Here is a 16,746-nt window from a genome sequence, read left to right on the forward strand (position 1 = left end):
CAGTGCTTTAGTGCAGAGGTTTTCAACTGGTGGATCTCAGCATAAAAGTGGGTTGCAGGTCTGCTGTGATAGTGTCACAGACAAAAAAAGAATGCTACATATATACAAATGATAAACGGCATGTCAATTTACACTAAGAGCTAATAGCCTGTCTGGTTGGCAGAGGCTATTTACACTAACTCCACCCACTGACGTCTGGTTGGCCCAGACAAAAGTACGGAAAACGTTGGATTGTCAACAGTAGCAATAGTGTAGGGGTAAGGCGCGTGGCAGAAAGTTTTGTCCCGAGTTCTAATCCGCCTTTTGTCGAACTCGCTCTACTCCCTTTTCTCATCACATATTATATCAGAAAGGCATTTATTTTCAATAAAAATGAAGAAAATATTCGAAAAGTGGAAATAAAGTGTCTAACATGTTTAATAATAAAGTGTTTACCGGTCAGGGTTAGGGGTTGGTGTAGGGTGGGCTTTATTGTCCCAATAAGGCAGCATCTATTTAATCATTTTAATAAATATAATAATTTACAATATGTTATTATTGCATACCGTTTAATGTACAACAAGACTGAGGTGCAAATAGTATCTGCCACTATTTAAAAGTAAAAATAGCATCTAATCACTTTTTACACTTATTGCAAAGAAAATGCTGCTATTTTCACTTAGAGTAAATAGCATATATCGTTAAGAAAATATGCTATTTTCACTTATAATAAAATAATGGCAATAATAGAATACATGCTTTAAGTATATTTGACACAGTGCAAAATTAAGCCACTTCCACAATTGCTTCTTTTTTGTTTGCAGACAGTGACGGAGAAACATAAAATGAATGTTCCAGAAACAATGAACGAGGTTTTGGACATGTCAGATGATGAAGGTAAAAAGAAAAGTTTTCATATGATAGTGGTCTGTTTTCATGTAAAGTTTATTTTTGGCCATTTACATATTATTTCTAACATTTTTTATTTAAATTACACAGTCCGTAGAGCCAATGTGCCTGAAATGCTCAATGAGGACTATATTTCAGATGTTGAAGAAGGTATCTCTAATTTTGTGTGGTTTGTTCTTGTAGCACCTGCCTTTTTCTTTTTTCACATTTTCCAACTAACCAGATCTTCTTAAGTCTTTTTTGTGTTATAGACTCTTTTCACTCCATGGCTGTTGAATATGGCTTTGTACTAGTTGCTAGGCTACTCTTTATGAATATGAAATTCCTCAATATGCAAATCTCCATTGGCTTGCATATATTAAGTCTTGGTTTTGCTATTCTGTTTAACATCTCTATATATAATTACAATTTCACACATACTCTCTTAGTAATTCCAGCCTCTATGGACAGAATTGTTTTCTTCAAAAGTCTTGGCTGTGAGATAATTGGACAGAAGTTTGTTTGGCTCGGTCCATTTCTGTTTTGCAGTCAAAACCCATAGAGCTTCAGTGTAAGCTAAAAGGATTGAATAGATGTTTGCCAGTCAGTGCCATGAATGACAATTTTGTGTATCCATTTATTTGATACTGTAACGTGATGGTTATGAAAGCATTTTTATCCCTGCTTTTATATATATATATAGCTTTTGGGGGCTGGTAAACCCTACATTATGGGGACAAAATGTCCCTACAAAGATAGCAATACCTGAAATCCTTGTCCTTGTGGGGACACTTTTTGCTCCCCATGAGGAAAACAGCTTAAAAATCAAGTTTTTTTTTAAATGTAAAAATGCAGAAAGGTTTCTCTGATGGGTAGGTTTAGTGTAAGGGGATAGAATATGCAGTTTGTACAGTATAAAAATCATTATGTCTATGGAAAGTCACCATAAAACGTGTGTGTGTGTGTGTGTGTGTGTGTGTGTGTGTGTGTGTGTGTGTGTGCGCTGCAGAGACTGAAGCATGGTGTTTAGTTTCTGTAAACTTATATTCCTGCATACTCCCGGGGCATAACTGACATAACTCGCATGACTTCTTATTTACATATTACACCTCTGTACCCTAAATAAACACTTCATATGAATATACTCTCAACATTCTGACGTTCAGTTCCTGTATAAAAATGTCTATTTTACAATATCTTGGACTGACAAAAATGAATGAATCAATTCTGCTCACATCACCAATTGGCAGCTGAATGCAAACGTCTGGTTGGCATAAAACCCTTTTGACATTGCTGACGCTGCTCGCTTTTTCCATCTGATTCTCTCTCGCTCCCTTTGGCAGAGTGGAAGAGCTCAGCACTGATTATCCGGTCGTGATGTGCAGTGCTCAAAAACTCAGATCCCAGGCAAACATCCCGGGTAACTTGCATTTAAAGCCAATGTTTACATTTACATTTATTCATTTAGCACATGCTTTCATCTGTCAAAATGGACCCAATTCACATTCTTAATACACATTTTCTTGTGTATTCTACATTCTGGTATGGAATGCCCGCTTCCCATGATCTAATCAGTTCTCAATGGATCAACTGCAGATAGTAATGAGAATAGTTGACCCTAAATCCTCAACATTGTTCTCTTAAAGTAACAAAAAAGAACCTCTCCCCTCAACCTGTTCTTCAGAGCAATTAGCAAATGACAATTGCTACAACCAATTGCAAACAATTCCTGATGGACAAAATCAAGTCCTGCCCTAAATTTATAATAAGTTTGCAACTTACCTTTCATGCCAACTTTAACGGCTCAATTGCAGATTTATTTTTGATTCTTTTTGACTGATTCATTAAAAGAATCATTTGTTTGTGAATCAGACTACCCTGGTAATGCTTGTTGGCTTTTGCTTGCAATCTGTAAGAGTATAAAATGACATAAGAGTTCAAACTAGATCAAATTAGTTTGAAATACCATTCAATGCTGATCTGCATTTATCTGAAATCTCTAAATTGTATTCTGGAATAACATGTTTACACGGTTGGGATTATAAACAGGTGTCGCAATGTGTTCCCTGATTCCCATATGGAACAGGATTTTGAGTTCCTGGAGTTTGAACTCTGGCAGCTCAAGAACGCTGTTCCCAGGGGGCCGTGGTCAGGTGGCAGGCAGGGTTTTTTTTTTTTTTTTTTGGTCTCCCTCCTTTTTTACTATTTGTTCTGCTGCCTGTAGAAGGGCTCTTTTGTGATCCCTCAGTTGTACAGGGTCTGATTACAGAGAGCACCTCAGCACCAGCACAAATTACCATAGAAATACGCCACCCTTCCACATCTATTGTGTCCCACCCCAGCTGGGGGCTCCTGAGGCATGAGGAATGCCGAGATCCCATTGCCACACTCGCTCTGAAACTGCCTCGAGTGTTACCTCGCTCCCGTGATGACCTCACACGGATCAGGCTCACGCCAGCCCCTCACCGTTTGAACGTCCTGTCAGGCTACGGCAGAGGGGTGTGTGTATGTGTGTGTGTGTGTGTGTGAACATGCGCTCAGAAAGAAGCAACTGGATCGTTTCAGACTCTGTGGACAGGGCCATAGTGAACATGTGGAAATAATCGTGCTGTGTGGAGTTTACCGGATTGAGGAAGTGTGGCTTCTGGTAGTGAAAAAGGACAAAGAGGATCTGTAAATATTTTTAAAGCTGGTGTGAAGATGAAGGATGGATTTGGCTATTAAGCGTAAGAGACCTTGTTTTTCACAAACTGCTATTTCTGATTTGATCACGCTGTCCAAAGCCACACAACATGAAAGTTTTAAAGCTGAAGTGTGAGAAATGATATGTTTGTGTGTGCATGTATGAGTTTACTTACAAAACTGTCATCAGAAGTTTACTAAAACCTGATTTTTAAGGATTAGTTTGAGTTTGTAATATTTAATATTAATCTACATTAGGTAAAAGTAAGTGTTATTTTCAGTCACAGCTTGTTAAAAATGTTTTTACTGACCTGTAAAAACTTGTAGTGTTGAGGCTGCTAGTGAACCGTTTTATTGTGCAAGAGGCTGCACAGACTGGGTTTTTGTTTAGGACATTTCACAATTAAATTGTGTAAATATCAGTGTGTGTGTGTGTGTGTATGAAAGAGAGTGAATGTTGCAGTTCCATGGGGCTGATTTTGGGGGGAGGTGGTTGCCAGGGTGATTAGCAGAAGGGGGGGGGGGGTGCTGTCGCCACAATCTCTCTCTCATAACCTGCATTCACAACGTAGTTCTATGTGGCCCAATTACGATTTTTGACGCAAACAAATTACATGACAGAAAAAAAATGATGTTTATTCTGGGCCACTTGCAAAAGTGGAAATAAATCCGATTAAAATCTGATCATACATTCTGGTTAGGGTTTGTTCTAAATCTGTAACTTTGTGTTTAACTTTAACTTTTAGCCCAAACAAACAGACATTCAAACTTTTTTTGTTTTGTGAATCATTTTGGCTATTGAGTACACTGAAAAAAAGGAACCTAAAAATGATCAAATCTAAATGAACTGGTTTTTATCACTGAACCAACCTATATACATTCATTTATGCCAACAAAACAATGTTTATGGGTGAAATAAGGTAGAAATGGCTGGTAACAATTGCAGGTTACCACTTTTTACAGTGTATACTGTTTTTATTTTTTTTATCTTTCTTTTTTAAACGGTATATATATTTTAAAAGAAATTTAGATTTAAACATTTGGCCAGTTTTGCTATGTTCAGTATACAAAATGGATGAACTATAGTCATGATCTGTTTGTATACTCAATTGTGATTGCTCATCTTTCATACATTTATTTGCATATTGTATTGGAATTGTCTTGTCAAAAGCTATAGAAATAATGTATTAGATGCATTATACGTGTTATACAGAAACTTCAAAATATTATTTGTTAAAATATTTTGAAAAAATGAATATATGATCATAGTTCAATATATTACTATACATGTAGATCATGTGAACATCATCGTTCCCAAAAATCAGGAAATCTTAATTGGGTTCTTGATCTTGCAGTGTGACTGTAGTCTTCCTCTCTCTTCTACGCTTTAGCTGTAGCTTTTTCTGTGACTCACTTCACTGCTGCTCTGCTGTAGTGTCCATTAACTGCATTTCCTGAGGATGTATGGCCTGTTTGAATCTATCTTGTCATAGATGCATATTAAAAACAGATTTATGGTAACCATGAGCTGGTTGGAACATATGGTATTGATGTTCTCTAAGTGCTTTGCTACATTTCTGTACTTATAATAATACAATCTAAACAAAGATTGCATGAATCTTCAGCCATGAAAGAGTTTGGGAAGTGTGCCAGTGATTGTTGTGGGATTGTAGGGGGCGTTTTGATTTGATTCAGCCATTCATTCTTAACGCCAACATGAAATCAAAACTTTCCCTATTCGCTTTGATCCTGCTCTATTGCCTATGAATCATCAGTTCACATTATTTCCAAAGAAAAATTGGAAAATGCGTTTTGAATGCCATTCATGTTGACTTTAAAGGGTCAGTGTTGCTGTAAAGGGTCTTTTTTTCCTCTGAAGGGTGTAGTAATTCTTTCTTTTGCTGACAGGTGAGGATGCGATGACAGGAGAAGCTGGCAAGTACCTGGGACCGCAAGACCTGCGCGAGCTCGGAGACGACTCTCTCCCGCAGGAGGGATACGTGGGATTCAGTGTTGGAGGCCGCACAGCCAGGTAACGGACTCTCGAGTCACTTGTCATCTAAACAGCTTTTTTACATTATGATGAAAATTACACTTTATCTGTTACTGTGTTCAGCAAAACATACACAATGGAAAGTTGTAGGTCTTACTGCACCAAAAATATTTAGACTTAAATTTAAGATTTATGTGTTTAAATTGCAAATTTCCATCCACTTGGATTACGCAGTTTTAATATAAACAAACTTAATGTAATGCATATTTGTCAGACATACGTAAATGAAACGGGTACACATATTTATTTATTTATTTATTTATTTGAGTGTGAAATGTTGTAGGTTCAAATCCCACAAGTTTAGGTCATACTAGTACATCTGTAGGACGCATGCTGTAAGTTTTATTGGAATCAGTACTATTTTCTATTAATATAGTTTAGAATTAGTATACATAACAGGTTCACAACATGTAGACTGTTGGACCTGGTTAACAGCCCACATAAGATAAGAGAAAACATTAGGCCATTTAAAGGGACACCCAAATTCTCATGTTTTTCCAAACCCTTTTGACTTTCTTTTTCTCTGTAAAACACAAAATTCAGTGTTTTGAAGAGCATTCACCTTAACTCAGCATAACTATCATCTAATTAAGCTGGAATTCATGAATTCTGAATGGAGAGCATTCATGGCTGCAGTACCCAGCTGTTATTTCCTGATTCCTGTCTTATCTGAAGGCTGTAGACTCTTTATTTGCATTTTGTGTTGGCCGCCTGCTGTCATCTTTTGATTCAGTAGCATGTGCTGTTGAGTGAGAAGGCCATAGCTAATGTTTAACCTACATGTAACTCGCTTCAGGGGATTTTCCCTCCAACAAACACAAGTTTGACAGCGTTCAATAATCGAAAGGGTTGAGTGAGATTTCAAACTACACGCAAGCTTCATAACAGGAAATTACCATCATGTTCAATAACAGCCCTAAGCATTTGTCACAGAGAGAACACCTTTCATCTAATGACTTAACGTTATGATATATAAAGCGTATGTTATCCTTTGAAAGCCAATGATGTCTCAGTGAAAGCAAGAGTCATGTGCTAAAAATGCAGGGATTGGATGTCATATGCTTAATGCCATGTGACTCCTTTTAAGGGATCGCTCCACACATTTATGCACCGTATTGATTTTCGACTAAATAATCTGTGATCATTGTTAATGTATCAGTGTTGTCCAGTATAGGATATTTATTGCCAAATATTTCATATTTAATTATTTTCACCCATTTTACAGAAGTGTAAAGAGTACCTGAAAACCATACTTGAGTAAAAGTACAGATACCTTACAACGAAAATGACTCTATTACAAGTTACTAGTCACCTATTCCAATAAAATATCTGATTTTAACAGTACTCAAGTATTTTACTCATACTGAATATAGGCTCAAAGATGCAGTAGTCCTCAACACACAAGAGACATGCCAGTGAAAAACAAGACTGAGGAGTGAGGAGAGCACATGTATATTTTCTAAAATCAGAATGAAACTGAACACCTCAATATTGCAATAATCAAGACCAACACAACACGCTCTTAAACGTCAAAATCTTAGTTAAGCTCAAGTGCTTAAAAAGGACATAAGTAAAGCAATATCCTTTAAAAAGGTCTCTTCAATAATACACTCACATTCGCATAAAATAGCCTTGTTGACAAGTTTAGGCGAGTAAGGGCAAAACGAACAAGATATAGTACCTTCAATGCCCCGTAGATGGCGATATCACTTATTTTGTGGCAGAAATAAACTGCTGCAGAGAAAGTTAGGTGACATGCAAACTGTAATGAGTAATTGCCCATTACCCATCACAAATGTATTTGAGTAAAAAGTACATATACTTATTTAAAAACATAGTTAAGTACAAAGTAAAAGTTGCTAATATTTGAATACTCCATAAACCTACAAAGTAGTTAAGTACAATAACTAATTACATTTACTCTAATACTTCATAGCACTGCCATTTTAATTTTTAACATTTTTAAGTACTTATCTTTCTATTTTACTTTTCTATTTAATGTATTTAAGTTAATATTTTCCCTTGTAGCATACAAACTACTTATTGTAGGTTTTAGTGGGGGTTTTTTTGTGGCATTTTCTTTTTTTTTTTATAGAGTAGGATTCATTTTGGCATCTATGGATTTATTTGCTTTTTTTTTTTTTTGATTATCGGCCATAACAAGAAATTAATTATCATCCTATCACTATAGCAACACCATAAACATTATGATCATAAAGGTTGAACAATCAGGCTCTCTAAAACTGAGGGTCTCTATCCTTGATCATGTCGTCTCTCCAGTTGCCATGCAGAGAATTGCTTGAGATATTGGAATATCTCAATAACTTCTGTAGTGTTTAGGGTATATGCCTAAAATTACATCCTAATGGATTAAAAAGTAAAAGAGGAGTAAAATCCTCAGTTAATTCGTGTGTGTGAGAGTACAGCACAATGCAACACACAGACAGAGCCTGTCTCATTCAACCACTGCATTTCTGATTTGTTGCCTTCAATTTCCTCTGTTCTTCCTCTTCCATTCTAAACTCTCACCATAGTCCTAAAGTCAGGTAAGAGGGCATGATGCTCCCGACCCTTTCCACCCCTTATCCCGAGTCATTCTGAAACCATTGTTGTGTACTGTGCTTTCTACATTCTTGTTGTCCGTGGACTATGGTTTCAATTGGTTTTTATGGTTTTCAATTTTAGGTTTATGTTGACAATTTGGTGTGTGAACCTCAAGGTTTTTTCTTTTGTTCTTTCAGGTTTGACTGTCGTAAACATTTCAGTTTTTGTCCCTTTGAGTCCAGTTACTGTACCGAGTTTCTCAATGTAGCTTCCAGGGATGCATGAAGAGCCTCATCAGTTGAATCAAATTTCATCCATTTAAATCAGCAAACTCACAGACCGCAGTACATGTTCACAAGACCGTAGCCATACAGTGCCAGCTTTTGCTGCGAACTGAGAACCGCCAAGTCATATTGATTTCTGATTGGACACAGCCTTAGGAAAGAGCATGTGTGTGTTAGCTCAGTTTGCATTAATGCACCTGGCCTTACTGTAAATAGAAACGAAGGCTAAAGTCGCGAAAAATACATTTTTTTTTCCAGTAAAGTTTTATATAATTGTCATTTTGCTAGCTCTACCCCTTGATTAGTGTTACTCTTAAACAATTTGAATTGTAGGTTTTCATGAGCAGAGTGATTTTCAGTAAAATGTGCCCAAATAGCAGTGAAAATTGATCAGATATTATTATATATGCTGAAATGCATTGCAACATTGCAAAGCATCTTAATCTGCCATATTTTGAAGAAATTGAAAATTTTACAGTATTTTTTCCAATAAATATTTATTTATGACTATCAGTCAAGTTTGGATACATTTAGTTGGTTTTGCATATTTAAATATTTCCCTGTATTTTTACATTTAGATAACTGTCGCCAACATCGAATGCTTTAAGTCAAAGTTGGTCTTTAAAAAAAACTAATAATTTCATAATTTTAAGTTAAATTTAATTGATTAATAACACTTTTTTGCTAATCTCAAAAAGAATATCCATTTATATATAAATATTTAAAATAAATATTTTTAAAGTGTTATTTTTTTCTACATAAAATAGAAAAGAATTTTAATACCGGCCATTTAGATTATCGGCCATAACATTTTCGACTTATTAAAATTATGAATTTATTTTATTGGCTGGAATTTTACACATTGTGCATCGACACCACAGTGACATGTATATATGTAATATATAAATGTAAATATGTTAAGTTAGAAATATTTAATTTACTTTGAAGCAAATGTTCTTACTGATGTTCTGCATGATTATTTGGGAATAAGGTCAGTTTAATTCACGGCTTTTCAACTTTACAAGATGTATTTAAAGGACAAAAGTACCATGTTTAATCTTTCCCAACTATTATAAGTTCTTTGGCAATAACATTTTCCAATAACATGTTTTTGGTTCATTTCTGTCCAACTATCCAAACACGCAGATCCTCCTTAGATTTACATTAGAAAAGAGCAAACGTTTGTCTGATAATGTGTAACCACAGTATGTGGCAACAGCTGTGGAAGGATTGGTCAGTAACACTTTAAATTGGGGTTTAGTGAAGGATCAATTTGCTTAACGCTTAAAAGCTGTCATTAAGTCATTCCAAATCAAGTCATAACAAATATTCACTAGCGTATCATTTTAGATGCTTCACATCTGTGAATTCATCTCTAGACAACTTTTCTCCTGTTTTCTCTCAATGTCTAAACCATCACACCACTACAAATGGTGTTTGAAAAACTCTTGTGGGTTTGATCCTTGTTTTGCCTATTGTGCATCAGTTTCCCTGGAAGTTGCATGCAATAATGAATGTTTTTGTTTTGTGTTTGTGTGTTTTGTGTGTATTTCACTGTCACTCCCCCGCACTGTATGGTATTAATGTAAATGCCAACAGCCTGCGCTCCTTCAGTTCGGATAGGTCCAACACACTCAACCGGAGCTCCTTCGCCCGTGACAGCATGATGATCGAAGAGATCCTGGCGCCAAACAAGGACACGGTACGCCCTCTTTCTCCTTGAGTTCTCAGATTCTGTGTTCCACTTTTGCTGTCAGTTGAGTTGTTTTTGAGTCTTTATTTAATGTTGAAGTTCATAATTTGTGAATTTTAACAATTAAAAGCACCCAGACCATAACGTTCTCTCCTCCATATAAGCTCAGCAAACTCTAAACTAGATACTAGGAAATTTTGGTATTTCTGAAGTAGGCCTACCATGTTAAGGCCATGAAATGTAAATAAGCTTAATTGCTCAGTACCATTATATATAGCAAAACACCATGATATTACCATCTATTACCACTGTTGTACTGCCACAGTATTCTTTTTAACAATACAGTTAACGCCATTTAAAGTTTATAGTCAGAGAAAGTATCTTCAAGTCATTTTGTCTGTCACTGTTGATCAGTGCATTTGGAGTGATTCAGAATCTGTCTCTTCTCTTCAAATGCTTCAGGGGGTCTGTAGAGACATACCCAACCTTGTTGACTTTCATTATAAGGTATAAAATGCATTGAGGAATTGCAACAATTGCATTGTTTCTTATTCCACGAACCAATGCAAACGTGAGCTTTGCTCCGCAAGTGCATTTGTTGTTGTTCTTTTATGTTCTGCTCTTCAGGCCAGATTCTTGCTGGTTTCCCTTCCATTTCTGTCTCGTTTTTTTTTTTTTTTTTTATAGCTTAACTTTTTTACATTGTTTTGGCTGTTTTGGTCTTGCATCAGGGATTTTCTTCCATTATCTTCCACCTCTTATAAATAATGCTCCCGCATGTTGTTTTGTTGATTGTTGCTGTCATCATAAACCACAAGATGAAGTGATAATTGTGCGGTTGAGTTGTTAATTACAGAGAACAGAGTCTCATATGAGAGTATTGTGAAAGCCATGGTTCACCACAGAACCGCAGTGAATGGAAATATGAGTAGTTTGTTCAATTCTGAACAAGCTTGTTTTGTGTTTCAGCACCTGGCTTTAGCAAAAGATTACAACACAGAATCAATGAGACGCTATAGCTGGACTCCGGACACTATGGACAACGTGAACCTGGTCTCCAGCCCTGTCCATTCAGGGTGAGTATTAAACTTAAGTGGGAATGAAACCTCATTTATGAGAATAAGGAAGAAATATGCTGTTACTTTCATTTTTGGTGGATGAGAAACTGAAACAATACATATACATATATTCTAAGAAGAATAAGTACCTTATTTACGCCTGTAGCCCAAAGTATACTTCGGCTGTCCGCATTCTGCCAAGGTCCGTGCACTGTCTGCGTGATGTCAACTGCGTTTTTTTATGCCCTTCCCTCACTAAATTTCCTCCATCTCGTTCACTCGGATGTATGTCATTGCTTACATTGCGCAAGTGTCCACTACTGGTAGAACCTTTGCAGTGGGTTTAAATGGAACACCCTAATGCTGTGTTACAGACATCTCAGAATTTGAATTTTCCCCACCTCGTTCTTAGAAATAACGTCTGGAACGCCACTCAAAGTCGGACATTCGACCTGTGAACTCGGGTCACATCGATCAGCCCCAACCTTAGTGAGACGCGTCATTTCACGTCACTTCCAAGATGTTGGCAAGCCCTGCTTCCAATGAGCATAAATGTAAAAACAAACTTTAACACTAGACATTAAGTCTATGTAATAATACCTTTGTTTTTTAGTACGATTTAATTTATACAAAAACGTAAAATTTTCAAACGAATCTCATTATTAAGGACCACCCCTAACCATGCCCCTAAACCTACCCATCACTGGGGTTTAAACAGACCGTTCGAAAACGTACGAATGAGATTGAACGAATTAGCCAGCTAAATTCAGCTAAACATAAAATAATTAGAATCACAGTGAGATTGCGTTAAATTATGTCATTATTGTTTATTCTTTAATGACCTTAATATTCCCATATTACCTTCCTGATCTTCTATGTATTTTATATTAATAGAGACCTCAATAAAGGAATGTTTTTGTGTTTGTGCTTATGATTTCTTTTTTGCCCTGTTCCATATTTCCACTTGTTTCTTTGCAGCGTTTCTCCCTCACTCTTTCAGTACGACAACAGGTGACGGTTGATCATGTGATCACAGTTTTTCCTCCCTGTGTTTGTCATTGCTGTTCTTAACTCAACTTCTTGGTTCTAAAAATAGGTTTCATTTGCATTTGGAAAAATATAATTTCTTACTATTTCTTCGAGATTTGAATGAACAATGACCAGGACTTGTTTTTGACAGGTTATGCGCCAATGGTCTCTATGATCTACTATCTCTCACACAGCCCAGACTGAAATCAGTGTTTTTTTCCTTGAAAAAAAATCTTCATGCCTTAAAATACCTTTAATGTAGCTCTACACCCTTGCCCAATTGAGTATATGCGGTTCTATGGATATGCAAATTAGCCCCGCCTCCACTCACTCGCACCAGCTCAGAGATCCACTCGTTGACGATCACACGTTGACATGATTTGTTACAAGGTAGTTTGTGACGTCAGAAACACCAGCGATTTTAAACTGCGTTTTTGAGTTCACTGCAGTTTTAAAGAGAAAAAACTCAGCAATGGTGTTGACTTATGAATTTACACATGGTTTGTCTTAGAGAATATTAAAAACACCATATAGACATAAAACAACATTAAAAACTTGATTTTCACCACAGGGGGACTTTAATACAACACAACTGGCTGAAGAAAGATCTTAATAATATATGGTTTAGATTGTGACACCTTAACAGTTTTGTTGAATTCTGATATTTTACAGTAAACTAATTGTAACTGTCTTTGTCAGTACAATGTTTAAATATCCTACCAACATTCTCTACCTCACTAACTTCTCACCAGGTGCATGGAATGATCCCAGATCACATCCTCGTCTCTGATTTTCTCTCTGAAATTTGTTTGCGAGTGTGTTTTTATCACAGCATGGGACAACTCAACTCTGCTGAGCCTCTTTTTATCTTTTCTTATCGGGTCATTTTCCTCCTGCAGGTTTCTAGTGAGCTTCATGGTGGACGCCCGCGGAGGGTCCATGCGAGGAAGTCGCCACAATGGCATGCGCATCATCATCCCGCCCCGCAAGTGCACGGCGCCAACGCGGATCACGTGCCGTCTGGTCAAAAGACACAAGCTGGCGTGCCTGCCACCCATGGTGGAGGGAGAAGGGCTGGCGAGCAGGCTGGTGGAGGTGGGCCCAGCGGGGGCTCAGTTTCTGGGGTAGGTTTCACCTTCCTGCTCATTTTACTCCAGCTTTTCCTTATCATTTCCATGGAAACCATCCTCTGTGTTTGGTAGTGTGTGTCGGTGAAGTGTTTCAGCAGTGACACAGAGTGGCTTCGCCCACCATTCTTGTCATGCCAAAGCCCTGGTACTTGACACTGACTCTGGGATGTACCTTGACTTTACCCTTTCCTTTTCTCTATTGCCTACAATGACATCCTGCAGGTCGTCAAATTTCCCTAGTAAATATCTTGAGGACTGCTGAAAGAGCTCCACCATTTTAGTAATAAGTGTTTTAAAATGACACATATTGGCTCTGTTCCAGAACCTGGTGAGCTGCCTACATTGACAGCATTTTAGAGCAAGACACCACAGGTTAATAAAGTGAAATTTGTAAATAATAGATATCATACTTCCCACTGCTGATTTATCACAGTACATTAAAACAACTGTTTTATATTACAAGTTTTCTGAAATGTTATTTTTAAATATGCAAATTAATATCTAATTAAATATGCACTAATTTGCATTCATTTTCAGAACAGAAATCTGAACATTGGATAAAGAAACATTCAAAATTCTTGTTTCATTTTGTTGACATATTAGAGTTAACTGTTTTTAATATCCGTTTGTATCACTCCATAAATCAGAAAATACTTTCAACTGTCAGGAAAAATAAATCATCATTAAATTATCAAATACAGCAGTAATGTTGTTTTTTCTAAGGCAAGTTTATAAAAGCTACTTAAAGACTTAATTTAACTAATGGCTAATCCTGGCTTAATCTAAGCCCTGTCTGTGAAACCAGGCTCATATGCTTAGGAATAAAATGTTATACTGTAAATCAGATTAATCAGAATAAATCAGAGTAAAACCCTTCAGAATATAGATAGGAAAACAACTGTATGTACAAGCTTCCATAGATTTCTCACTCTGTAAAATAAATTTGAGAAAGCAGCCTTTAAAGATGAGGAAGTATGTTAGTATGATATTGTAATTTAAATCTACTGACGCAAATAGATAAAGTGTAATAAAATGAACAATTAATTGTCTTTTTGGATATTTCCTTTACACTGGCCTAAAAGAAGACGTTACATTTACATTTAAATACGAGAAGTGCAGGTAATACAAAGTTTCAGACATTGTTTAGAATAGTACAAGCTTCAACAGGGAGAGATTAAGGAATAGTGAAAGGGGATGAAGACGCATGAAGGTGCAGAGCCAATGGCTGTTCTATATGCAAGCATTAATGGATTAACTGGTAGCCAGTGCAGAGAGATGAGCAGAGTTGATGTTGTGGAAGCAAAATAGCCCAAAATCAAAAAATTGACCAGTGCATAAAAAACTATGCTTTTGCCTGTAGTGTCTTACCTTAAGGTGTCATAGGCATGTTCCAGATGCAGAACTTTAAAAAAATTAAATAAAGGAAGATAAAAAAAAAATATGCTGCTTTCTTAAATTACTACTTTTGGGCCAAAATGTCTGTTCTGACATTTTGTTCTGTTCTGTGGACACATAATACACTGTGAGATGGCAGACAAAGCTAGAGAAAATTCACTTAGTATTGAAAGAATCAATAAAAACAGTTTAATCTAATTCAAATGTAGCCTACTATTTTACCCAATATTTGTGTGTTTATGTATTTTTATTGGAGTACCACGCTGTTAGCTTTGCAGCAGGCTAACGGCAAACTCTGCTGAAATCATTATTAGTCAAGTCTCCTGTGTGCTATTTGTATGAGTTGTTGCCTATGAGTGTTCCAAATAATTCATTTATTTCATTTTGGACGCATATTAGATGTAGAAAGCTCACTAGGTTTTGGAACAAGCTGCTGTACTTGGAACAGAGTGAGTAATAGCTCACTAAGACATTACTAAACTAGGGCTAGCATCCCATCCTGCAGGAATGACAAGTTGTTCCTCCTTTTTGTTCCTCTAAATGCTGCATGGATATAATTCAGTAAACTCCATCTTCCTCGAAACCTCCCCCCTCTTAGTGAGGGTGAGGGCCACATTAGCCGAATCCTGCAGCTCGGGCCACGAGGAACAAAATTTTCTGGGTAGGACTTTGTGCTTAGTGAAGTCACAGCACTTCATGTTGATTTCAACTACTACTTTTATTATCCTCCTTTACGTTCATCTACACCCTTTCTTTTTAGCTTTCAGTGAATGTACACATCGCTGAAAGTGACTCATACTGGCTGTTTGGGCTGGTTATGCAGTGCTTGGTGAGCATGAGTGTCTGCAGTCATGGCTGCTGCCTTAGCCCTGTGTTTTTACGCTAAGAGAGAGTTTCATTTGACCTTTTAGTTTTTAGAGAAGGTATCAGTGTTTTTTAAGGGTAAGGTCATTTGGATAACACCGTTTAGTGTCTATTTCGCCCAGTTTAACTCACAGTTCAGAGTCTGGGGCCTTCAGGCATGAAATTTCCCGTGGTACCTTCTCTGTCTACACATTAAATGTTTTCTTCCATGATTCCATATTTGTCTGATGTTACTGTTTTCATACATGTGTAACATTAGCTATTTAATTTCCCATTTACTGGCCAGAACAGGTTGCTTTTAATTTGTAATAAGCAAGTTTCACTGACATATTCTTTATTAATAAGTGCCCCAAGTTGCAAGAAATGCCCATCTTGAAACAAGCAAAACTCTCACTTAAATAGGAAATATAGAAAGAGCTGATATATCTGCCAATGGGATATGCAAAAATAACCAGCATAATACATAGCCACATAATACTAATTAATCTTAAACCTAAACGGAAATGTTTAAAAAGTAGCTGCATATTAAACAATTACAGTGAAAACTGCAACTAAAATAAATCTGCTTGTTTTGATCATTTGCATCTTGAAAACGTAAAAAAACATACAGACTAACCTTAAAATTAGAAGTGATAAGATTCTCTTAAATTCAGAAATGAACAGCATTTACACGTTTGCACCTTGATGGTTTTTTGTACTTATAATCTAGGACCAATTAACTTACATTTACTCATTTGACCTGAGTGCATTCAGGGTAGACATTATGTCAGTTTATGTGTTTCCTGGGAATTTAAACCCTTGACCTCAGCATTATTAGCACAATGTTCTAACATTTGAGCTACAGCATTCATTGCAGTGACTCTGGGAAATAAGAACATATTACTAGATATAATGTTTGAAATAAGACCACAGAAGTTATTGGTTTCAGAATTTCTAAAGCTGCACTAAGATTGCTTAATATTTTATCATTTTTATAAGCATTTCTGATCTCTGATTTCTTGCCAATTTACCCAATTGACAATTGTTTTGCTTTTTGCTCTCTGTTTAGGTGTTTTGCTTGCTTCAAAAGGGCAAATATTTTGCATTGTAATAAAATTGAACCCATTTCTACAAATTTCCTTTATCAGCCAAGAACATCTATTTTGAT

The 16,746-nt window shown here is 36.5% G+C and overlaps 1 protein-coding gene across 4 annotated transcripts in view; it reads left to right on the plus strand.

Moving 5' to 3' along the window:
* The window catches only part of ank3b (ankyrin 3b), a 181,803-nt gene that overhangs the window by 137,868 nt on the left and 27,189 nt on the right, over nucleotides 1–16,746 (plus strand). For 2 of the 4 annotated variants that reach the window (XM_081393524.1, XM_081393526.1), the window contains exons 22-28: nucleotides 804–876; nucleotides 979–1,038; nucleotides 5,458–5,581; nucleotides 10,030–10,132; nucleotides 11,093–11,199; nucleotides 12,160–12,192; nucleotides 13,110–13,334. In XM_081393524.1, coding sequence (XP_081249650.1) covers nucleotides 804–876; nucleotides 979–1,038; nucleotides 5,458–5,581; nucleotides 10,030–10,132; nucleotides 11,093–11,199; nucleotides 12,160–12,192; nucleotides 13,110–13,334 — 725 coding nt within the window. The remainder of the gene's footprint in view (nucleotides 1–803; nucleotides 877–978; nucleotides 1,039–5,457; nucleotides 5,582–10,029; nucleotides 10,133–11,092; nucleotides 11,200–12,159; nucleotides 12,193–13,109; nucleotides 13,335–16,746) is intronic. The other 2 variants (XM_081393523.1, XM_081393525.1) reach the window with 1 other exon arrangement.

The sequence above is a fragment of the Scardinius erythrophthalmus genome, assembly GCF_964197995.2.
Source record: "Scardinius erythrophthalmus genome assembly, chromosome: 18".
NCBI classification, from domain to species: domain Eukaryota; kingdom Metazoa; phylum Chordata; class Actinopteri; order Cypriniformes; family Leuciscidae; genus Scardinius; species Scardinius erythrophthalmus.